The sequence below is a fragment of the Schistocerca serialis genome, chromosome 4, assembly GCF_023864345.2.
Source record: "Schistocerca serialis cubense isolate TAMUIC-IGC-003099 chromosome 4, iqSchSeri2.2, whole genome shotgun sequence".
NCBI lineage: Eukaryota > Metazoa > Arthropoda > Insecta > Orthoptera > Acrididae > Schistocerca > Schistocerca serialis.
The window spans coordinates 245,249,405-245,268,576 of record NC_064641.1 but is presented as its reverse complement, the minus strand read 5'-3'; the positions used below and the strand labels follow the sequence as shown (position 1 = coordinate 245,268,576).

The 19,172-nt window shown below is 39.9% G+C and overlaps 1 protein-coding gene across 9 annotated transcripts in view; it reads right to left on the bottom strand.

Moving 5' to 3' along the window:
- Nucleotides 1-19,172, bottom strand: part of LOC126473643 (transmembrane GTPase Marf) — a 180,187-nt gene that overhangs the window by 106,328 nt on the left and 54,687 nt on the right. For all 9 annotated transcript variants that reach the window (XM_050100836.1, XM_050100834.1, XM_050100837.1 and 6 more), the window contains one exon: nt 9,335-9,583. In XM_050100836.1, the coding sequence (XP_049956793.1) occupies nt 9,335-9,548 (214 nt within the window). In that variant the 5' untranslated portion in view covers nt 9,549-9,583. The remainder of the gene's footprint in view (nt 1-9,334; nt 9,584-19,172) is intronic.

Below are 19,172 nucleotides of genomic sequence, written 5' to 3'. Positions count from 1 at the left end.
TTTGTTTGTATACCTGTGCACAATGTGAAGAGTATGGAATGACAAAGAGTGACTGAAAAACCTGATTAACGAGTGCGAGTCTTTCACACTTAGCCCCAAGAAACATCCCCAAGGAAAGTTTATAGGTCTTTCTTTTTCAGTGGATCAACTGTAACTAATGTTTCTTATCTCAATGTGCTACAGCTATGGCCCGTGCCTCAATGGGAAGAAGCTGAGCAACACATCTTTATTTGGGAGCAAGATGGTGCTCCACCTCACTGGCATAATTCAGTATGCGACTGGTTAAAAGACATAGCCAACTGGTGTATTGGGCGCAAGGGATCGGCTCACACAGCATTTTATGCATGACTTCCACATTCACATGTGATCTGGCGCAACCATGTCTATATGCCTCTGATACCATCTGATCTATCCTGACACACTGATCAAGGTTTCAGAACAACTCGCCTATCGACTCAATGTGTAAGATCGATTTTCACACTGAATAATTGTAAGAAAAACTGTGTTTCTCTTTTATTTATAATTGCAAGGTGAATGTAATATGTGCTACAAAGCCTTAAAACCCGTATATTCATTTTGAAACACCCTGTATAATGACAAATGCTTCATTATATAAGTGGGCAGGCTTCTGTAACCACTAACTAAGAAACTCAGTGAAGAAGTCACCTCAATGCTGGGCAAAGGCCTTAATTTCATTACCACACCTGAGAGAATACCCACAGAAGAAGCTTCTGGTGCCACCAAAGTATTTTTTGTCTCCATTTTGAAGGTTCGCATGGAGAATGTAAGCCTGAACATATCAGGAACCTTGAATAAAGCAAAACCACCCAAGAACATCATATCTGCAGAGAATAGGAAAGTTCTTTACAATCATAAGAGGAATGAACACATTGTGATCACCAAAGCTGTGCTGGCGTAAGCTGTCGCCAACACTCCGGTCGACAAAGAGGCTGCGAGAAGGTCGATAGCAGGCGCCGGAGCAAGCGAGCCCATCAGGAGAGGGGCCAAAGACAAAACTTACAAGAAATGCACCGCCAATGCCCTCTCGACTGCCAGTATTTAACCTGCCGTCGTGGACCAGAAGCCCCAGTCAGTTATAGAGTCATCCAATCAGGCACAGTCATAGTTTCAGCCAGTGAGTCACAGTCCAGTTACTGGCCCAGTCAGAGTCACAGTCTCTGGCTGAGAGTCAGTCAGTACCTAGTGACCGGAGTACTGTACATAGTAGGACTCGTACTTCACCAGCAGTGAGGCTAACATAGACTATTACAGATGAGCTTGTACAACAACAACTTGCTTTAAGATAAGTAGCTCTCTGTTTATGTTAATAAAGAACCCTGTTAATACATGCATGCAGTTGTGTTATAGAAAGTGGATATCGGTTACCCAACAACATCCTCTCCTTGCTTCCGATGGTACAAGATGACAGTGGCAACGAAATGACACAAAAAAGAGCAGATAAGGTAAATGCCACCATTGTTTCTGACACAGTGGATATCACAAAAACATGGAACAACTTTTGGTGACGCTCAAACGTGATCCAATGAACAAGACGGTAAAAAAAGTGAAAAATCTGTTATCTGACTCCAGAGCAGATACCTCTATTACCAAAGTCGGATACCCTGAATAACATCTGTATCCATCAGAATATTTGGTCTACCAAAGATACACAAAAAATGATGTCCATAAAGAATTACTATGAATGCAATTAATTCTCCAATGTGCTTTTATGGTTGGGCATTTGTTGGGGAAACAAACATCCTCTCAGGAAAATGAAGATCTTATCAGGGAAATGAATACTTTTGTGAAAGATTCAAAACCTTTTTTTCTTTTTACAAGTATCAGTCAAAGTGAAGGTACCTCAAACTGGAATTCTGGCAAACTACTACATAATTCTTTTATTTACTAACAGCCCTGTAGCGGATACTGTGGACATCATCATAGGTGAAATTGCATGTGACATGATCAAATTCTGACTGTGGCCAAGCTATTTTAAATATAAAGGAGAATTTTACAAACAATGTGACGATGTTGCTATGGGTTCACCTTGATCTCCAGTAACAGCTGACATTTTATGGAGCATTTCAAACAACAGGCATTAAGTAATGTGGAACTGAAACAACTATCCTGCTGACTCAACTATGTGGATGACATGTTCGCTCTATGATCACGTAAGAAGAAAAAGCAATGCAGATTCCTTGATTTCCTTAACCTTGCATTGAATTCACTGTGCAAGCAGTAAAGGAATCCAAGGAGAAATTTATGAAGGAAATTAACATTCAGGGAGAAGAACCCGTGGTATTGTAATTCTGCCAAAGATGGCAAAGGACTGAAGAACAGTTGAAAACATGGATAAGGTCTTCAAAAGAAGTTATTAGATGAACATCAACAAAAGCAAAATGAGGGTAATAGAATGTGGTCAAATTAAATCAGATGCTGCTGAAGGAATTACATTAGGATATGAGACAATGAATGTAGTAGATCAGTTTTACTATTTGGGCAGCAAAACAACTGATCATGGCTGAAACAAAGAGGATATAAAATGCAAATTGACAATAGCAAGAAAAGTATTTCTGAAAAATAGGAATTTGTTAACATCTAACACAAAGCAAAGTGTTAAGAAGTATTTTCTAAAGGGATCTGTATATAATGTAGCCTTCTACAGAAGTGAAACAAGGGCAATAAAGAGTTCAGACAAGAAGAGAATAGAAGCTTTTGAAACATGGTGCTACAGAAGAATCCTGAAGATTAGAGGGGTAGTAGATCAAATAACTAATGACTACATACTGAAATGAATTGGGGGAAAAAGAAATTTACGACATAAATAGACTAGAGAAAGGGATTGGTTGATAGGACACGTCCTGAGACATCAAAGAATAGTCAGTTTGGTAATGGAGGGAAATGTGAGGGTTAAGATTTGTAAACAGAAACCTAGGCAGGAATACAGTAATCAGGAGATGTAAGTTGCAACAGTTACTCAGAGATGAAGGCACTTGCACAGAATAGACTAGGGTGGAGAGCTGCATCAAACCAACTTCAGATTGAAGGCCACAACAACAATATTCAAAACAAATATGCTGAATCAGAAGCCAGTAAATGTATTTTCAATCTGTATTTGACCGACTGCATTTTCAGTTTTATTTATTGATTAAAAAAATCAAACTGCTTCATTACACAGACAAGTCTTCCTTCTTTGAGATCGATTAATTGTATTACACAAGAGGACAATACATGCGAAACTTTGTCCTCTGGGGTGTATTAAGTTTTTAAAAAAACCTGACATTTGGCATGTAGGAATACTGGTAAATAAGGAACTAGTGAGCTATACTCCATAGCAGCAAATGGCTCTGAGCACTAAGGGATATACATCTGAGGTCATCAGCCCCCTAGAACTTAGAACTACTAACACCTAACAAACGTAAGGACATCACACACATCCATGCCCGAGGCAGGATTCAATCCTACGACCATAGCGGTCGCGCGGTACCAGACTGAAGTGCCTAGAACTGCTAGGCCGGCCTCCATAGTAGCAAATTAATGTAACTTAACATTTTCACCCTCATGAAATATATTTTCAGCTGAAGTCTTTTCCAGTTCATAACTGCTATAGACAATGATGTACAATTTACAAAGGCTGCTTATTACTTTACATACTTTATTAATCAACAAGTTGTGCCTTTTATGAGACTGTATACCTAAATTTTATCCCAAAACGATGTGAAAGTTTCCACTGAAGACAAACGAAGGCAACTTAAATATTAACAGTATAAACTACATTTGTAGTACACAACCAAAAACACTTGTACTGGGTATGAAAGCTCTATTCCTTGCTGAACGAGAAAACTTAACGGTCATCAACATTATTATTCCCACATTATGCATGTTTTTCACAGCAGAGTGTCAATTTTGGCCATCCGTATGTATATATTTTTCCATTCTTCTTCTTCTTCTTCTTCTTCTTCTTCTCTGTAGGAATCAGCACGGGTTTCAAAAAAGACGATTGTGTGAAACCCAGCTCGCGCTATTTGTCCACAAGACTCAGAGGACGATAGACACGAGTTCCCAGGTAGATGCCGTGTTTCTTGACTTCCGCAAGGCATTTGATACAGTTCCCCCCAGTCATTTAATGAACAAAGTAAGAGCATATGGACTATCAGACCAATTGTGTGATTGGACTGAAGAGTTCTTAGATAACAGAACACAACATGTCATTCTCAATGGAGAGAAGCCTTCCGAAGTAAGAGTGGTTTCAGGTGTGCCACAGGGGAGTGTCGTAGGACTGCTGCTATTCACAATATACATAAATGACCTTGTGGATAACATTGGAAGTTCACTGAGGCTTTTTGCGGATGATGCTGTAGTATATCGAGAGGTTGTAACAATGGAAAATTGTACTGAAATGCAGGAGGATCTGCAATGAATCAACAAATGGTGCAGGGAATGGCAATTGAATTTCAATGTAGAAAAGTGTAATGTGCTGCGAATACATAGAAAGAAAGATCCTTTATCATTTAGCTACAATATAGCAGGTCAGCAACTGGAAGCAGTTAATTCCATAAATTATCTGGGAGTAGCCATTAGGAGTGATTTAAAGTGGAATGACCATATAAAATTAATTGTCAGTAAAGCAGATGCCAGACATATTCATCGGAAGAATCCTAAGGAAATGCAATCCGAAAACAAAGGAAGCAGGTTACAGTAGACTTGTTCGCCCACTGCTTGAATATTGCTCGCCTGTGTAGGATCCATGCCAGATAGGGTTGATAGAAGAGAGAGAGAAGATCCAACGGAGAGCAGCGCGCTTCATTACAGGATCATTTAGTAATTGCGAAAGTGTTATGGAGATGATAGATAAATTCCAGTGGAAGACTCTGCAAGAGAGACGCTCAGTAGTTTGGTCCGGGCTTTTGTTGAAGTTTCGAGAACATACCTTCACCGAGGAGTCAAGCAGTATATTGTTCCCTCCTACGTACATCTCGCGAAGAGACCATGAGGATAAAATCAGAGAGATTAGAGCCCACACAGAGGCATACCGACAATCTTTCTTTCCACGAACAATACGAGACTGGAATAGAAGGGAGAACCGATAGAGGTACTCGAAGTACCCTCCGCCAACACCGTCAGGTGGCTTGTGGAGTATGGATGTAGATGTAGATGCTGTGGCATCAAATTTCTGACAAGAATCTTTGAGGTATGTAGATGTAGATGACAGGTGACTGAATGTGTATGTTCTGTTGTTGAAAAACATTTCTATAGTTTATTTCTTTGCATGTGGCGTGTTCGTAATCTGTAAAAACTCAACTTCAGATATGTACATTACCTTGATGCTCAGACTCAAAAGTAGGTACTAAAGCTTAGGATCATCGCATTACATGTACTAAATTCCATACAACACAAAAGGAAGCAAAGTACAACTTTCAATTGTTCAACTGAAGTCCTGTTCTGAATTGGAGCTTTGCCTCTCAGCTGATCACAGCTAATCTTTCGACATTTTATATCTTCTGTGTATACATTACCCATCTGTACTGATGCATGGAACATCTACCACATGTACTTCTTGCAAACTGTGTTGGTTTGGAGTGACTATAAACATGAATTTATTAGCATATATTTTGGAACAATACCAATCAGTATTTAAATATTCAGAATCATCACATTCATTATGTATTCCTATCAAAACACCCATGAAGAAATCACCTATGGTTACAATACCCATGAACATTAAGAGTTACAGAATTTTCCATGCTGATATATATCATTGTTGCCCAACTCCTGACAAACTCGAATTTCCGTCTAATTATGGCTGCCACCTTCTTGTAAATATCAAAAATGGTTCAAATGGCTCTGAGCACTATGGGACTTAATATCTATGGTCATCAGTCCCCTAGAACTTAGAACTACTTAAACCTAACTAACCTAAGGACATCACACACATCCATGCCCGAGGCAGGATTCGAACCTGCGACCGTAGCGGTCACGCGGTTCCAGACTGAAGCGCCTAGAACCGCACGGCCCCACCGGCCGGCCGTGTAAATATCAGATCTAAGATGTGTATCGGTACCTAAGTTCACCACCTGCAACAGGACATGGCTAGTGAAACACTGTGTTGTTCAAACCAAACATTGGTTTGGTAACAGCTTGGCTTACTATTTCACATGGCTAGGAGAATGAGTCGCTGTTACTCACAAAGAGAGTAAATGAAATTTTTTACTTCAGATGAAGGTTAAAGAAAATTCTGAGGAAGTTACTGGTACATGTAACAAAAACTTATGCAGACTACCAAATATATCTGCATGTAAGGCAAAAAAATGGTTTTGCAATTTGATGAAGCACCTTCATAACAATTTCATAACAAAAACTTACAAAAACATCTTTTTGTATGCTGTTGAGGCAAAATAATATAACATGATTCTGATGATATTCCAGTATGTTCCTAAGTTCTGCTTTTGTACTGCACCTTAAATATTCTGCCCTAAACAGATACTTAATAACAAAATTAATTAGACACATACATTTCAAAGATCTAGTTTAATGTTTAAGCTACGAATCCCACAGGCACACCTAGGTAAAAGACGTGTTTAAGTCTTTCTTTAATTAAACTAGTTTCATTAATTTCCTAAATACATAGGTTCATGTTTGACAAGGGCTGTCTCCAGTGTTTCACAGGAACTAACACCCTGCAGGCAGACTTCAATCACTGATCACTGTCTAGCCCTTAGCTTAGCCAGAGTAGTATATGGCAATGTATTGATTTAAAAAGAGGAAGGAGGGAGGCTTTGAAAGGAGAGTGAGATAACTGTTGTACCATTAAGCACTTCACACTTTTGTGTCAGCAGCACCTGCTCTCAAAAGGCTGTACACAAAACCAAACTGAAATCTTACCAAGTAATGGTAGTGTACAGCCTGACCAATTCAGGTAGTTGAAATGTATTCACAGGTGTAAATATGGACAACCATCAGCTGTATAATGGAATGACAACAATGAAAATTTGTTTCCAGACCAAGACTAGAACCCAGATTTACTGCTTATTGTTATCTGAGCCTGCTTCAAGGCGATTGTTGTCATTCCATTATACAGCTGATGGTTGTCCATATTCGCAACTGGGAATACATTTTATTTATTTCACAATGGCTGGTAGTTGTCGCAGAGCCTGTTCCTTCGGACATGCATGCAATATCATATCATGTCAAATTCAGAAACTGTCAGGTTCAACATTAGTACTGCAACTGGCTACTCCAATCTGTGCCTCATGGAGAGGTTGAGCTGAAATGTTCCTTCTTTCTAATGAAGCATAGCTGCAATTATCCAGGTATGTACGTGGACCCACATAACAATAGACACTGGAGTTCTGAAAATCATTTTCAGTTACTTCAAAAGCCTCTGCATTATGTTAAAATAAGAGTGTCCCATGCAATTAGTTCAAAATGAATTATTCGAACAGCCCTATTCAACAAAACTATAACTTTGGATAAATATGTAAACAATATTCCACAACCTCATTTTTTCCAAGGAAATAACAGTTAATAAATAATCCTACTGTTATTTTATGCAGGACAATGCACAGCACACACAGCCAATACATTGGTGTCAGTGTGTGTTTTTGAAGGTAGTATAGTTGACTGGCCTCTTCTATTCCCAGAGTTAAATCGGTGAGATTTTACTCCCTGGAGCATATTAAAAGATATGGTGCACACAAACAATCCTCATACACTTGACAAGATGGGAAACAGTACACTGATCATGTAGAACATTACAACCACCTATCTAATAGCAGGTATGTCCACCTTTGGCACAAGTAACGCCAACGAAGTGTCGTGGCATGGGAGCAATGAGGCCTTGGTACATCTCAGAAGGGAGTTGGCACAACGTATGCACACACAAGTCATGTAATTCCCGTAAATTTCAGAGAGGGGGTGATGAGCTCTGATGCCACATTCAATCACATAACATACGTGTTCAATCATGTTCAGATCTGACGAGTTAGAGAGCCAGCATATCAATTTGCACTCGCCATGGTGTTCCTCAAACCACTCCATCACATTTCTGGCCTTGTGACATGGCCCAGTATCTTACTGAAAAATGCCACTGTTACCAGGAAACATGAACATCATGAAGGGATGCATGTGGTCTACAATCAGTGAACTATACTCCTTGGCCACCATGGTGCCTTGCACGAGCTCCACTGGACCCATGGATGCCCATTTGAATGTTCCCCAGAACATGAAGGAGCCACCTCCAGCTTGTCTCTGTCCCCTGGTACACATGTCAAGGAGCTGTTCCCCTGGAAGATGATGGATTCGCGGCCTCTCATTGGCGTGATGAAGAAGGTATCGGGATTCCTCAGACCATCCAACTCACTGCCACTGCACCAGTCCAGTGCCAACAGTCAGGCGCACATTTAAGTCATAGTTGCTGATGTCATGGTGGTAACACCGGCACATGAGTGTATCGTCGGTTGCGCCGGCCCATCATTAGGATTGTTTGGTGTACGGTGTGCTTACACACACTTGTATTCTGCCCAGAATTAAAGTCTGATGTTAGGGTCCACCACAGAATGCCACCTGTCCTGTTTTACCAGTCCACCCAGCCTGCGATGTCTGACGTCCGTAACGAGGGGTGGCCACCCTACTCCGTGACATCTGGACATGGTTTCATCTTCGTCCACCACTTGTTGAAGACACTCACCACAGCACTCCTGGAACACCCAACAGGTCGTCCAGTTTCGAAATGCTCATGCCGAGCCTCCAGTGTGACAATTGTGTGTGACAACCATTCCCATTGCCTTTCACATGAGCAGAACCCTGTCACATAGCTAACAAGACTACTGTGATTTGTTATGATATTTATGTCACTAACTACATATGAAACAGCTTATTTATTCAAAGATGTCAAGGACACCACACACACTAGACAAAGGACTCCACAAAACCACCATCACCATAAATACAATCTGCAATGTGAATTAAATTCAACAAATATGCTGATAACGTGCAAATGATAACATGACATGACATGTGATAGCAATGATTTATGTCACCTTTTTTAGAAGTATCTCTTTATATTTCTTTACCAAAGTTTCTTCAGATAAATTTTATTTACACCAAAGAATTCAGAAAAGGTATTTTATTTCTCTCAGATAATGGTTACCACCTTCGTGCCATGTGAATACATTTTTTTGTGTGTGTGGAGCACGCTAAAAATAACACCAAGACACAATACAGTACATTACAAAGTCTGTATGTGCAATAAAATACTGAAAACCATTTATTGCATAGAAACAACAGAATAGTGACCAGCTTATAAATACAATCAGTACACTGGAACCATACTTACTTTGCATATATGAAGCTGTATTCCTGACATAGTCTTCAATTTCCACAAATATTCCATTGATCTTCTTTTTGGCTTTGACGAATATCTGTAGTGGAGAAGTTGAGTCATGTAAGTTTCTTGTATCACCACCAGGCCCTCCAACCAAAGATGACCCCCTTATTGAAGGGCCATCTCCAGCCATTTGAGACAATGAGCGATTTATATAGGCAGCCATTAAATCACTACTAGGTGCTCATGCAGGTTTGCAAACTGAAAACAAAGAAAGAAAAAGAACTCCACTAAACTCACAACAGATGTTGAAAAATCTGTCACTGTCAAATAGGTGCAGCTGTGTGTGCATGCAGGATATCAAGTTGCACTGTACATTATACACAAATAGCAAAGCATATTTCTGAAACATGTAACAAACTTTCACAACCTATGTCCCAGGACATATAAGTGAAATGCCCATTAAAAGCCGATTTCCTTTTTTTTCCGCACATTCTGATTTATTTACCTAAAGCTTGATCAGTAAGAAATGAGTAACTCTACCACAAATTTTGCTGCTTCTTTACACATATACTACAACTGAGTCATAATCACATATTATTACATGCTTTTATTATTTTTCATACATTGTAAATAGAAATACTGATGTTTTACTTTTGTCAGGTAATTTTCTGTTGCTTATTTCCATTTCAGTTCATGTCTTTGTCTCTGATAATTTCTATTGATAAAGTAACAGTCAGCAACTTAGGAATTGTGCTCTAAAAACAGTTACTCTTGGTAAAATAACTGGTGGAATTTAAGTATGGTAACCTAAGAAGAGAGGAGGGATATGTCGTTCTGATCAGTTTTTATAAGAAAAAGTAAGGAAGAAAAAAATTGGTACAGGCATGAAATACGATTGATCTGTATGGATGTAAACACAGAAGCAATAATTTGCCCCTCGGTGAATAGAAAATTAGAAAGATGCTAGCTACATAAAACCTCAAAACAATTTCTTCTGAAATGGTAACAAGAGTGAGCACATAAAGAGATAGAAACTGCTATACCTTTCCCTATTTAACACAAAAAATTGAATTTTATTGAATAATTCACAATGCAAATTTGATGAGAATTGAGACAGAGACAGACAGGCAGAGAGAGAGAGAGAGAGAGAGAAAGTAGTGTCGGCTTCAGTTCAGTTGTGGCAGAAGAGACCGAGAAGTAGAGATTGAATAAAAGGGAAAAACTTAAGTTGTGACAAACTGAGTAAAGAGAGGGAGAGGACGGCAGAAGGGGAGAAACAAGGCATAGAAGTACACAAATAAAAAAGATATCTAAAAATTAAAGATCCAATGAAGACTAATCAAGGAATTGTGGAGAGTAGGCTAACTCAGGTTTAATCCAAAAGGGTGGCAGAGTGAGAGGATATGTCAGAGACCAAGTTCCCTTGTATGGAGTTCAGGAAAGTGATGCTGGTTGTGAGTATCCAAATGGCCTATGTGGTGAAGCATACAGACAGGTCTCTGGAGTATGCTGCAGTGCGTGCTCAATAACTGGGTAATGGATGTGTACAGTTGTTTTATATTCTGCCATTTTGATGGTGGTGCATGAAGGGACATTAAGAGGGTCGACTGAAAAGTAATGCTTCCACCTTCGTAACTCTTCAACAGTTGGCAGCATTAGTATGCGGCAGGTACTGGCTTGTTCCATAGCCTCTTCTCTACAGCTCCATTTGGTGGGAAGCCGTAGCACTGAATGGTTGTGTTGTTACAGTGTTAAGTATGGAACCCTGTGCAGTCAGTCAGTCAATGTGTTTTAATCAATGTGCAGTCACTGAATTCTTGACAGCAGAAGGTGTCACCCCAAATGAGATTCATCAGAGAAAGAAAGCAGTTTATGGTGATCGTGTTGATGTGAGTACCGTGTATCATTAGACGAGTAAATTTAAAGATGTTGAGGTGGGAACATCTGACCTGTGTGACAAACAAAGAGTTTGACGTCCTGTGACAGCAACCACCAAGTTTCACAAGCAAAATGTTGACAGATTGTTTCAGGATGATTGTCTATCACTCAGAGAGAAATTGAAAGCACAATCAGCATTTCACAAGAACATGTGGGTCAAATTATTGCTTCACTTGGTTATCTGAAGATCTGTGCATGATGAGTACCCCGGATGCTGATTACTGAAATGAAAGCGCACAGATTTGAAATTTGCCAGGAACTCCTCTCACTTTATGAGAATGAAGGTGATGCCTTTCTCCATTCAACTGTAGCAGGAGACGAAACATTGGTACACCATTAAGATCCAGAGACAAAACATTGGTCTATGGAATATCGACACAATGACTCACCCTAGAAAAGAAATTCAAGATGCATCCCTCAGCTGGAAAAATCATGGTCACAGTGTTCTGAGACACAGATGGTGTTATCCATGTCGATTTCGTGGAACAGCAATAAATTCAGAGTGTTACATCACAACGCTGTGAACTCTGAAACAACAGCTAACAATGGCCCGAAAGAGAAATGTTTTCCTGCAACATGACAATGCCAAACCATACACTTCATGTGCCACCACAGCAGAACTTCAGAGACTGAATCTCACCACGTACAGCATGCTCCATACAGAACAGATTTAGCACCATCTGACTTTCATCTGTTCCCGATAATGAAAGATGATCTGCAGAAACACCATTATGCTTCTGATGAAGACGTTGAGAGAACTGCGAGACTGTGGTTGCGAAAACAGAGTGTAGACTTCTTCCATGACAGTTTCAGAAAACTTATTCATTGTTGGTAGAAATTTATCCAACTGGTTGGTGATTATGTGGAAAAATGAATACTGGTAATTAAAGATCACAGTCTAAGGATTATTTCTGCATCTGATTTATTAAAATATTCCCATCCAAACCCAATTAATGAAGGTAAAGGCATTAATTTTCATTCAACCCTCTTAGTTTAGCAGTATGCATTGGGTGTAATCAGTCACTAAACAACATGCTGCCCACATGTTTTTCAAGTGAATACCGAAACACTGTGGATCAAATAAAAAAATTTTAAAAAAATAAAAAACTGTATGGAACATAGTTGCAGGGGCAACAGTCTGGATGATTGACTGATCTGGTCTTGTAACATTAACCAAAACGGCCTTGCTGTGCTGGTACTGCGAACGGCTGAAAGCAAGGGGAAACTACAGCCGTAATTTTTCCCGAGGACATGCAGCTTTACTGTATGGTTAAATGATGATGGCATCCTCTTGGGTAAAATATTCCGGAGGTAAAATAGTCCCCCATTCGGATCTCCGGGCGGGGACTACTCAAGAGGTCATCGTTATCAAAAGAAAGAAAACTGACATTCTACGGATCAGAGCATGGAATGTCAGATCCCTTAATCGGGCAGGTAGGTTAGAAAATTTAAAAAGGGAAATGGATAGGTTAAAGTTAGATATAGTGGTAATTAGTGAAGTTCGGTGGCAGGAGGAACAAGACTTTTGGTCAGGTAATTACAGGGTTATAAATACAAAATCAAATAGGGGTAATGCAGGAGTAGGTTTAATAATGAATAAAAAAATAGGAGTGCGGGTTAGCTACTACAAACAGCATAGTGAACGCATTATTGTGGCCAAGATAGACACAAAGCCCATGCCTACTACAGTAGTACAAGTTTATATGCCAACTAGCTCTGCAGATGATGATGAAATTGATGAAATGTATGACGAGATAAAAGAAATTATTCAGGTAGTGAAGGGAGACGAAAATTTAGTAGTCATGGGTGACTGGAATTCGTCAGTAGGAAAAGGGAGAGAAGGAAACATAGTAGGTGGATATGGATTGGGGGGAAGAAATGAAAGAGGAAGCCGCCTGGTAGAATTTTGCACAGAGCATAAATTAATCATAGCTAACACTTGGTTCAAGAATCATGAAAGAAGGTTGTATACCTGGAAGAATCCTGGAGATACTAAAAGGTATCAGATAGATTACATAATGGTAAGACAGAGATTTAGGAACCAGGTTTTAAATTGTAAGACATTTCCAGGGGCAGATGTGGATTCTGATCACAATCTATTGGTTATGAACTGCAGACTGAAATTGAAGAAACTGCAAAAAGGCGGGAATTTAAGGAGATGGGACCTGGATAAACTGAAAGAACCAGAGGTTGTAGAGAGTTTCAGGGAGAGCATAAGGGAACAATTGACAGGAATGGGGGAAAGAAATACAGTAGAAGAAGAATGGGTAGCTCTGAGGGATGAAGTAGTGAAGGCAGCAGAGGATCAAGTAGGTAAAAAGACGAGGGCTAATATAAATCCTTGGGTAACAGAAGAAATATTGAATTTAATTGATGAAAGGAGAAAATAAAAAGATGCAGTAAATGAAGCAGGCAAAAAGGAATACAAACGTCTCAAAAATGAGATCGACAGGAAGTGCAAAATGGCTAAGCAGGGATGGCTAGAGGACAAATGTAAGGATGTAGAGGCTTGTCTCACTAGGGGTAAGATAGATACTGCCTACAGGAAAATTAAAGAGACCTTTGGAGAGAAGAGAACCACTTGTATGAATATCAAGAGCTCAGATGGCAACCCAGTTCTAAGCAAAGAAGGGAAGGCAGAAAGGTGGAAGGAGTATATAGAGGGTTTATACAAGGGCGATGTACTTGAGGACAATATTATGGAAATGGAAGAGGATGTAGATGAAGATGAAATGGGAGATAAGATACTGCGTGAAGAGTTTGACAGAGCACTGAAAGACCTGAGTCGAAACAAGGCCCCGGGAGTAGACAACATTCCATTAGAACTACTGATGGCCTTGGGAGAGCCAGTCATGACAAAACTCTACCATCTGGTGAGCAAGATGTATGAGACAGGCGAAATACCCACAGACTTCAAGAAGAATATAATAATTCCAATCCCAAAGAAAGCAGGTGTTGACAGATGTGAAAATTACTGAACTATCAGTTTAATAAGTCACAGCTGCAAAATACTAACGCGAATTCTTTACAGACGAATGGAAAAACTGGAAGAAGCGGACCTCGGGGAAGATCAGTTTGGATTCCGTAGAAATGTTGGAACACGTGAGGCAATACTAACCTTACAACTTATCTTAGAAGAAAGATTAAGAAAAGGCAAACCTACGTTTCTAGCATTTGTAGACTTAGAGAAAGCTTTTGACAACGTTAACTGGAATACTCTCTTTCAAATTCTGAAGGTGGCAGGGGTAAAATACAGGGAGCGAAAGGCTATTTACAATTTGTACAGAAACCAGATGGCACTTATAAGAGTCGAGGGGCATGAAAGAGAAGCAGTGGTTGGGAAAGGAGTGAGACAGGGTTGTAGCCTGTCCCCGATGTTATTTAATCTGTATATTGAGCAAGCAGTAAAGGAAACAAAAGAAAAATTCGGAGTAGGTATTAAAATTCATGGAGAAGAAGTAAAAACTTTGAGGTTCACCGATGACATTGTAATTCTGTCAGAGACAGCAAAGGACTTGGAAGAGCAGTTGAAGGGAATGGACAGTGTCTTGAAAGGAGGATATAAGATGAACATCAACAAAAGCAAAACGAGGATAATGGAATGTAGTCAAATTAAATCGGGTGATGCTGAGGGGATTAGATTAGGAAATGAGACACTTAAAGTGGTAAAGGAGTTTTGCTATTTAGGGAGTAAAATAACTGATGATGGTCGAAGTAGAGAGGATATAAAATGTAGACTGGCAATGGCAAGTAAATCGTTTCTGAAGAAGAGAAATTTGTTAACATCGAGTATAGATTTAAGTGTCAGGAAGTCGTTTCTGAAAGTATTTGTATGGAGGGTAGCCATGTATGGAAGTGAAACATGGACGATAACCAGTTTGGACATGAAGAGAATAGAAGCTTTCGAAATGTGGTGCTACAGAAGAATGCTGAAGATAAGGTGGGTAGATCACGTAACTAATGAGGAGGTATTGAATAGGATTGGGGAGAAGAGAAGTTTGTGGCACAACTTGACTAGAAGAAGAGATCGGTTGGTAGGACATGTTTTGAGGCATCAAGGGATCACAAATTTAGCATTGGAGGGCAGCGTGGAGGGTAAAAATCGTAGAGGGAGACCAAGAGATCAATACACTAAGCAGATTCAGAAGGATGTAGGTTGCAGTAGGTACTGGGAGATGAAGAAGCTTGCACAGGATAGAGTAGCATGGAGAGCTGCATCAAACCAGTCTCAGGACTGAAGACCACAACAACAACTACATGGAACATGTTAATAACAGCCCATTCTCTTCTAATTTTCCATCTATGAATGTTTCAATGAAGTGAGAGGGGCAATGAACAGAAGCCAGCAGAGGTAAAGAACTTAGCTTTAACAGGTGTAAGTCAAAAGTCAATGTATGTGTAAGAGAATAAATTTTGTTAAGGGTTCTTTGTGAGAATACTACCCTGACTTCAGCACATTCAAACTTGATTTTACTAAAAGTACTTGTGAATTAATAACAAATTTATCATATATTACTAGTCCTATAATGAGTATATTCAGTGGTTGTTAAGGTTTAATACTCTGTTAAGTGAAAATCCAATTGCCATGCCTGAAGGAGAGAAATGATGGCATCATCAGAGTAATATGAAATGCAGCATGCTTTGACTGCTGAAAACAGCTGGCTGAAATCCTTAATACCATGGCCAAAAATAGGTTTCTTTCAAGATAATCCACGCAATATCTGCATGGGGGGGAAAAAAAAAGTTGCATGGTCTTATTGGTGGTGGTATGCTGATGCCTTCTTCCAACCTTTGAAATGATTTATATAGCTGAGATAAAGGGACTTACGGCTCAACAGGGGCTCCAATTATGGTGCAACTTGTCACTTTTTACATTTACAATCATTGCTAGAGGTGAACAAAGTGACCCGTAACAGATAAAAACCCTAGAAATGGCTGGGGCACAAACCAGAACACTTGGAATCTGTAGTCCAGTACTTTACCACAGGGTTAAAAAAATAAATCTAAAGTAAAAAGTGATCTACTGTACTCATCAGTGATTACTAGTCTGACAACCAAACTGTGGGACTGATAACCATGCAGTTTAGTCCACAAACCTACAAACAAACAAGTTTTTAACATTATTCATAGTTGTGTGTGCTCCAATAAATGTTTTCTAATGTATATTTATACACAAAAAACACTACACTTGGCTGAACAGTGAGTTATATTTTTATATTACAAATTCAAATGCTGAATCAAAGGCAACAGAAACTGAATGTAACATGAAGCAAACTTCAGTGTAACCAATCTGTACTTTCTAGTACTGCAATTAATGCTAATTATACATGGTACCTTTTAGTTCACAATCAAGTCCCCTGCAAAATAATGAGAACTGAGTGGGATCATTCACTTTCTTGCTGGAGAACATACTACATCTGAGAATAAGTGTGATGTGAGAGTTTACAAGTGACAAATTGGTTGTAGCAATGAAGGAAAATGGTTCAAATGGCTCTGAGCACTATGTGACTCAACTTCTGAGGTCATTAGTCCCCTAGAACTTAGAACTAGTTAAACCTAAGGACATCACAAACATCCATGCCCGAGGCAGGATTCGAACCTGTGACCGTAGCGGTCCTGCGGTTCCAGACTGCAGCGCCTGTAACCGCACGGCCACTTCGGCCGGCAGCAATGAAGGAATTTGTCAGCATAATGTGCACGTATTTGTGATGCAGATCACCAGGAAAAGAAGTCTGTGGCATCTACTGATCTTACAGAACAAGTGGATCACAAAACTTGTTAATGATGGCAGGCCACAATTTTCAACACTCCCATCAGTTTTACACATGCCTGCATGAGAAATTTGGGTTTAAGACGTATATTATGTGTGACCATCATATGTACTTACTAGCACAAGCTTAGCATTCCTCCAGCACCATTCTAGGGAAGGCAGGGAAATGGGGATGGGGGGAGGAAGGGGTAGAGAAAGTGAGAAAATGAGGCTCTTTTCTAACAGTGTATCTGAGGCAACTGTTAAGTAGTATTGCTGTTTATAATGTGGAACCTGGGACAAAAGTCACCAAAGTCTTATTCTGCAAAAATCTTTAACATCTATGAAAATTAATCCAGAATAATTGCACAGAAATATCATCAACTTCGCATCCCTTCATGACAGAGGTTGCTTTTGCATTGCAGTAGTGACAAGGAACTCCCCCTTAGAGTTTCAGATGGGAGGCCATTCATTAGCTGCCTTGCAATCCACATTTCCACATGGACTTCCATCTGTTTTGTAAAAAAAGGAAAAAGAATTTGAAGTGCAGCTTATCAACACAAATGAGGAGTTACAGGCCACAATCAGCAGCTCATTAAATAGTTAGTCTCTTGTTTATTACAATTAATTGAACTCTATGGCACATCAACACTTGGAGAGAGGAAAAGTATAAAAGAAAGCTAGCTTCTCATACCACAGTTGGTCTGAAGATTGCACTTTTATTAAATTACATGTATACAAAAGGGAAATTTTGTTTTAAGAATGTTGCTCGAGGACAGTTTACTTCAAGAGTACAAACAAAGCACCTTTCTCCAAAAGTTATCAAACAACAATATAAATTATGTTAGACTGCTACTCACCACATAGAGGAGGTATCGAGTGGTGGACAAGCACATTTAAAAGTAAATTATACAAACTTCACCCTTAGATTTGGAAAACAAATACATATTCAAACAAACAAACAAACGCACAAACACACACACACACACACACACACACACACACACACACACACACACAGTAATCTCCAGCACTGAGCCCCAAATGCACTCAACAATGATCTGGGCTGGGGTGAGAAGCAGGGGTACAGAAGAGGCAGGGGATGAGGAGGAGGATGGATAGCAGGTTACGGGTGGAAGAAGATGCTGTAGTGCTGCCTGTGGGACTTGGCAAGGATGCAGTGGGGCAGGATGGTGTGCTTCTAGGCTCCATGTCAGGAGGCTATGCTGTGGGGGAGGGAAAGGGATGAGGGGAGAACAGAGATGTGGAATGGACTACACAACTGCGTTGGGGGAAGATGGGGGGCGGGGGCAGAAGAGAGTGTGTGTGTGTGTGTGTGTGTGTGTGTGTGTGTGTGTGTGGCTGGAGTGGGATCAATCAGGCAGAGGACAGGAGGACAGAGACTAGCAAAGAGCAAGGGTTGAGACTGGGACGGTTAACAAAAATGAAGTAGATGTTGCACAAAGAAATCTCCCTGTACAATTCAGAAAAGATGGTGTTGGTGGCAAGAATCTAGACAGTGGAAGCTGTGGAGCATTCACTGAAGCAAAGCACAATGTCCTACGTGGCATACTCACAACCGGACAAGCCAGCTGCCTCTTAGCCACAGTTTGGCTGTGGCCATTCATGCAGATGGCCATCTTGTTAGCAGTAGTGTGCACATAGAATGCTGCACAGTGGATTTAGCGAAGTTGGTAGATCACATTCACATGGGTGCTCTCACAGATAGCCCTGCTTTTTAGGGGATTGGAGATGTAACAACAGGTAATATTTGGAGGATGTATGGGATGCCTTGCACCTAGGTCTTTTACAGTGACATGGAACTTTACTTTCATCATCTTTTCACAAGATATATGTAGGAGGAACCAATATATCGGTGGACTTGTAGAAATGTATGCGCTATGAATTTCAACATTAAACCACACGGTCTCTTTTGTGGTGTCTGACAATCGAGTTAGATGAAAACTTCTATGACACCTTTTCAGTTCTTAAAAGTCTTGGTGTCTCAGAGTTACAGTTACAGAATAAAAATCCAAGGGTCACAGGTTCAGTCAGTCCTAATATTTTTTCTGTCACTTACCACTTCTTTAACCTCTGGTACCATTTAATAATGTGAGAAATGCTGAGCTGCACTATCATTCTGATTCACAATAAACTGTA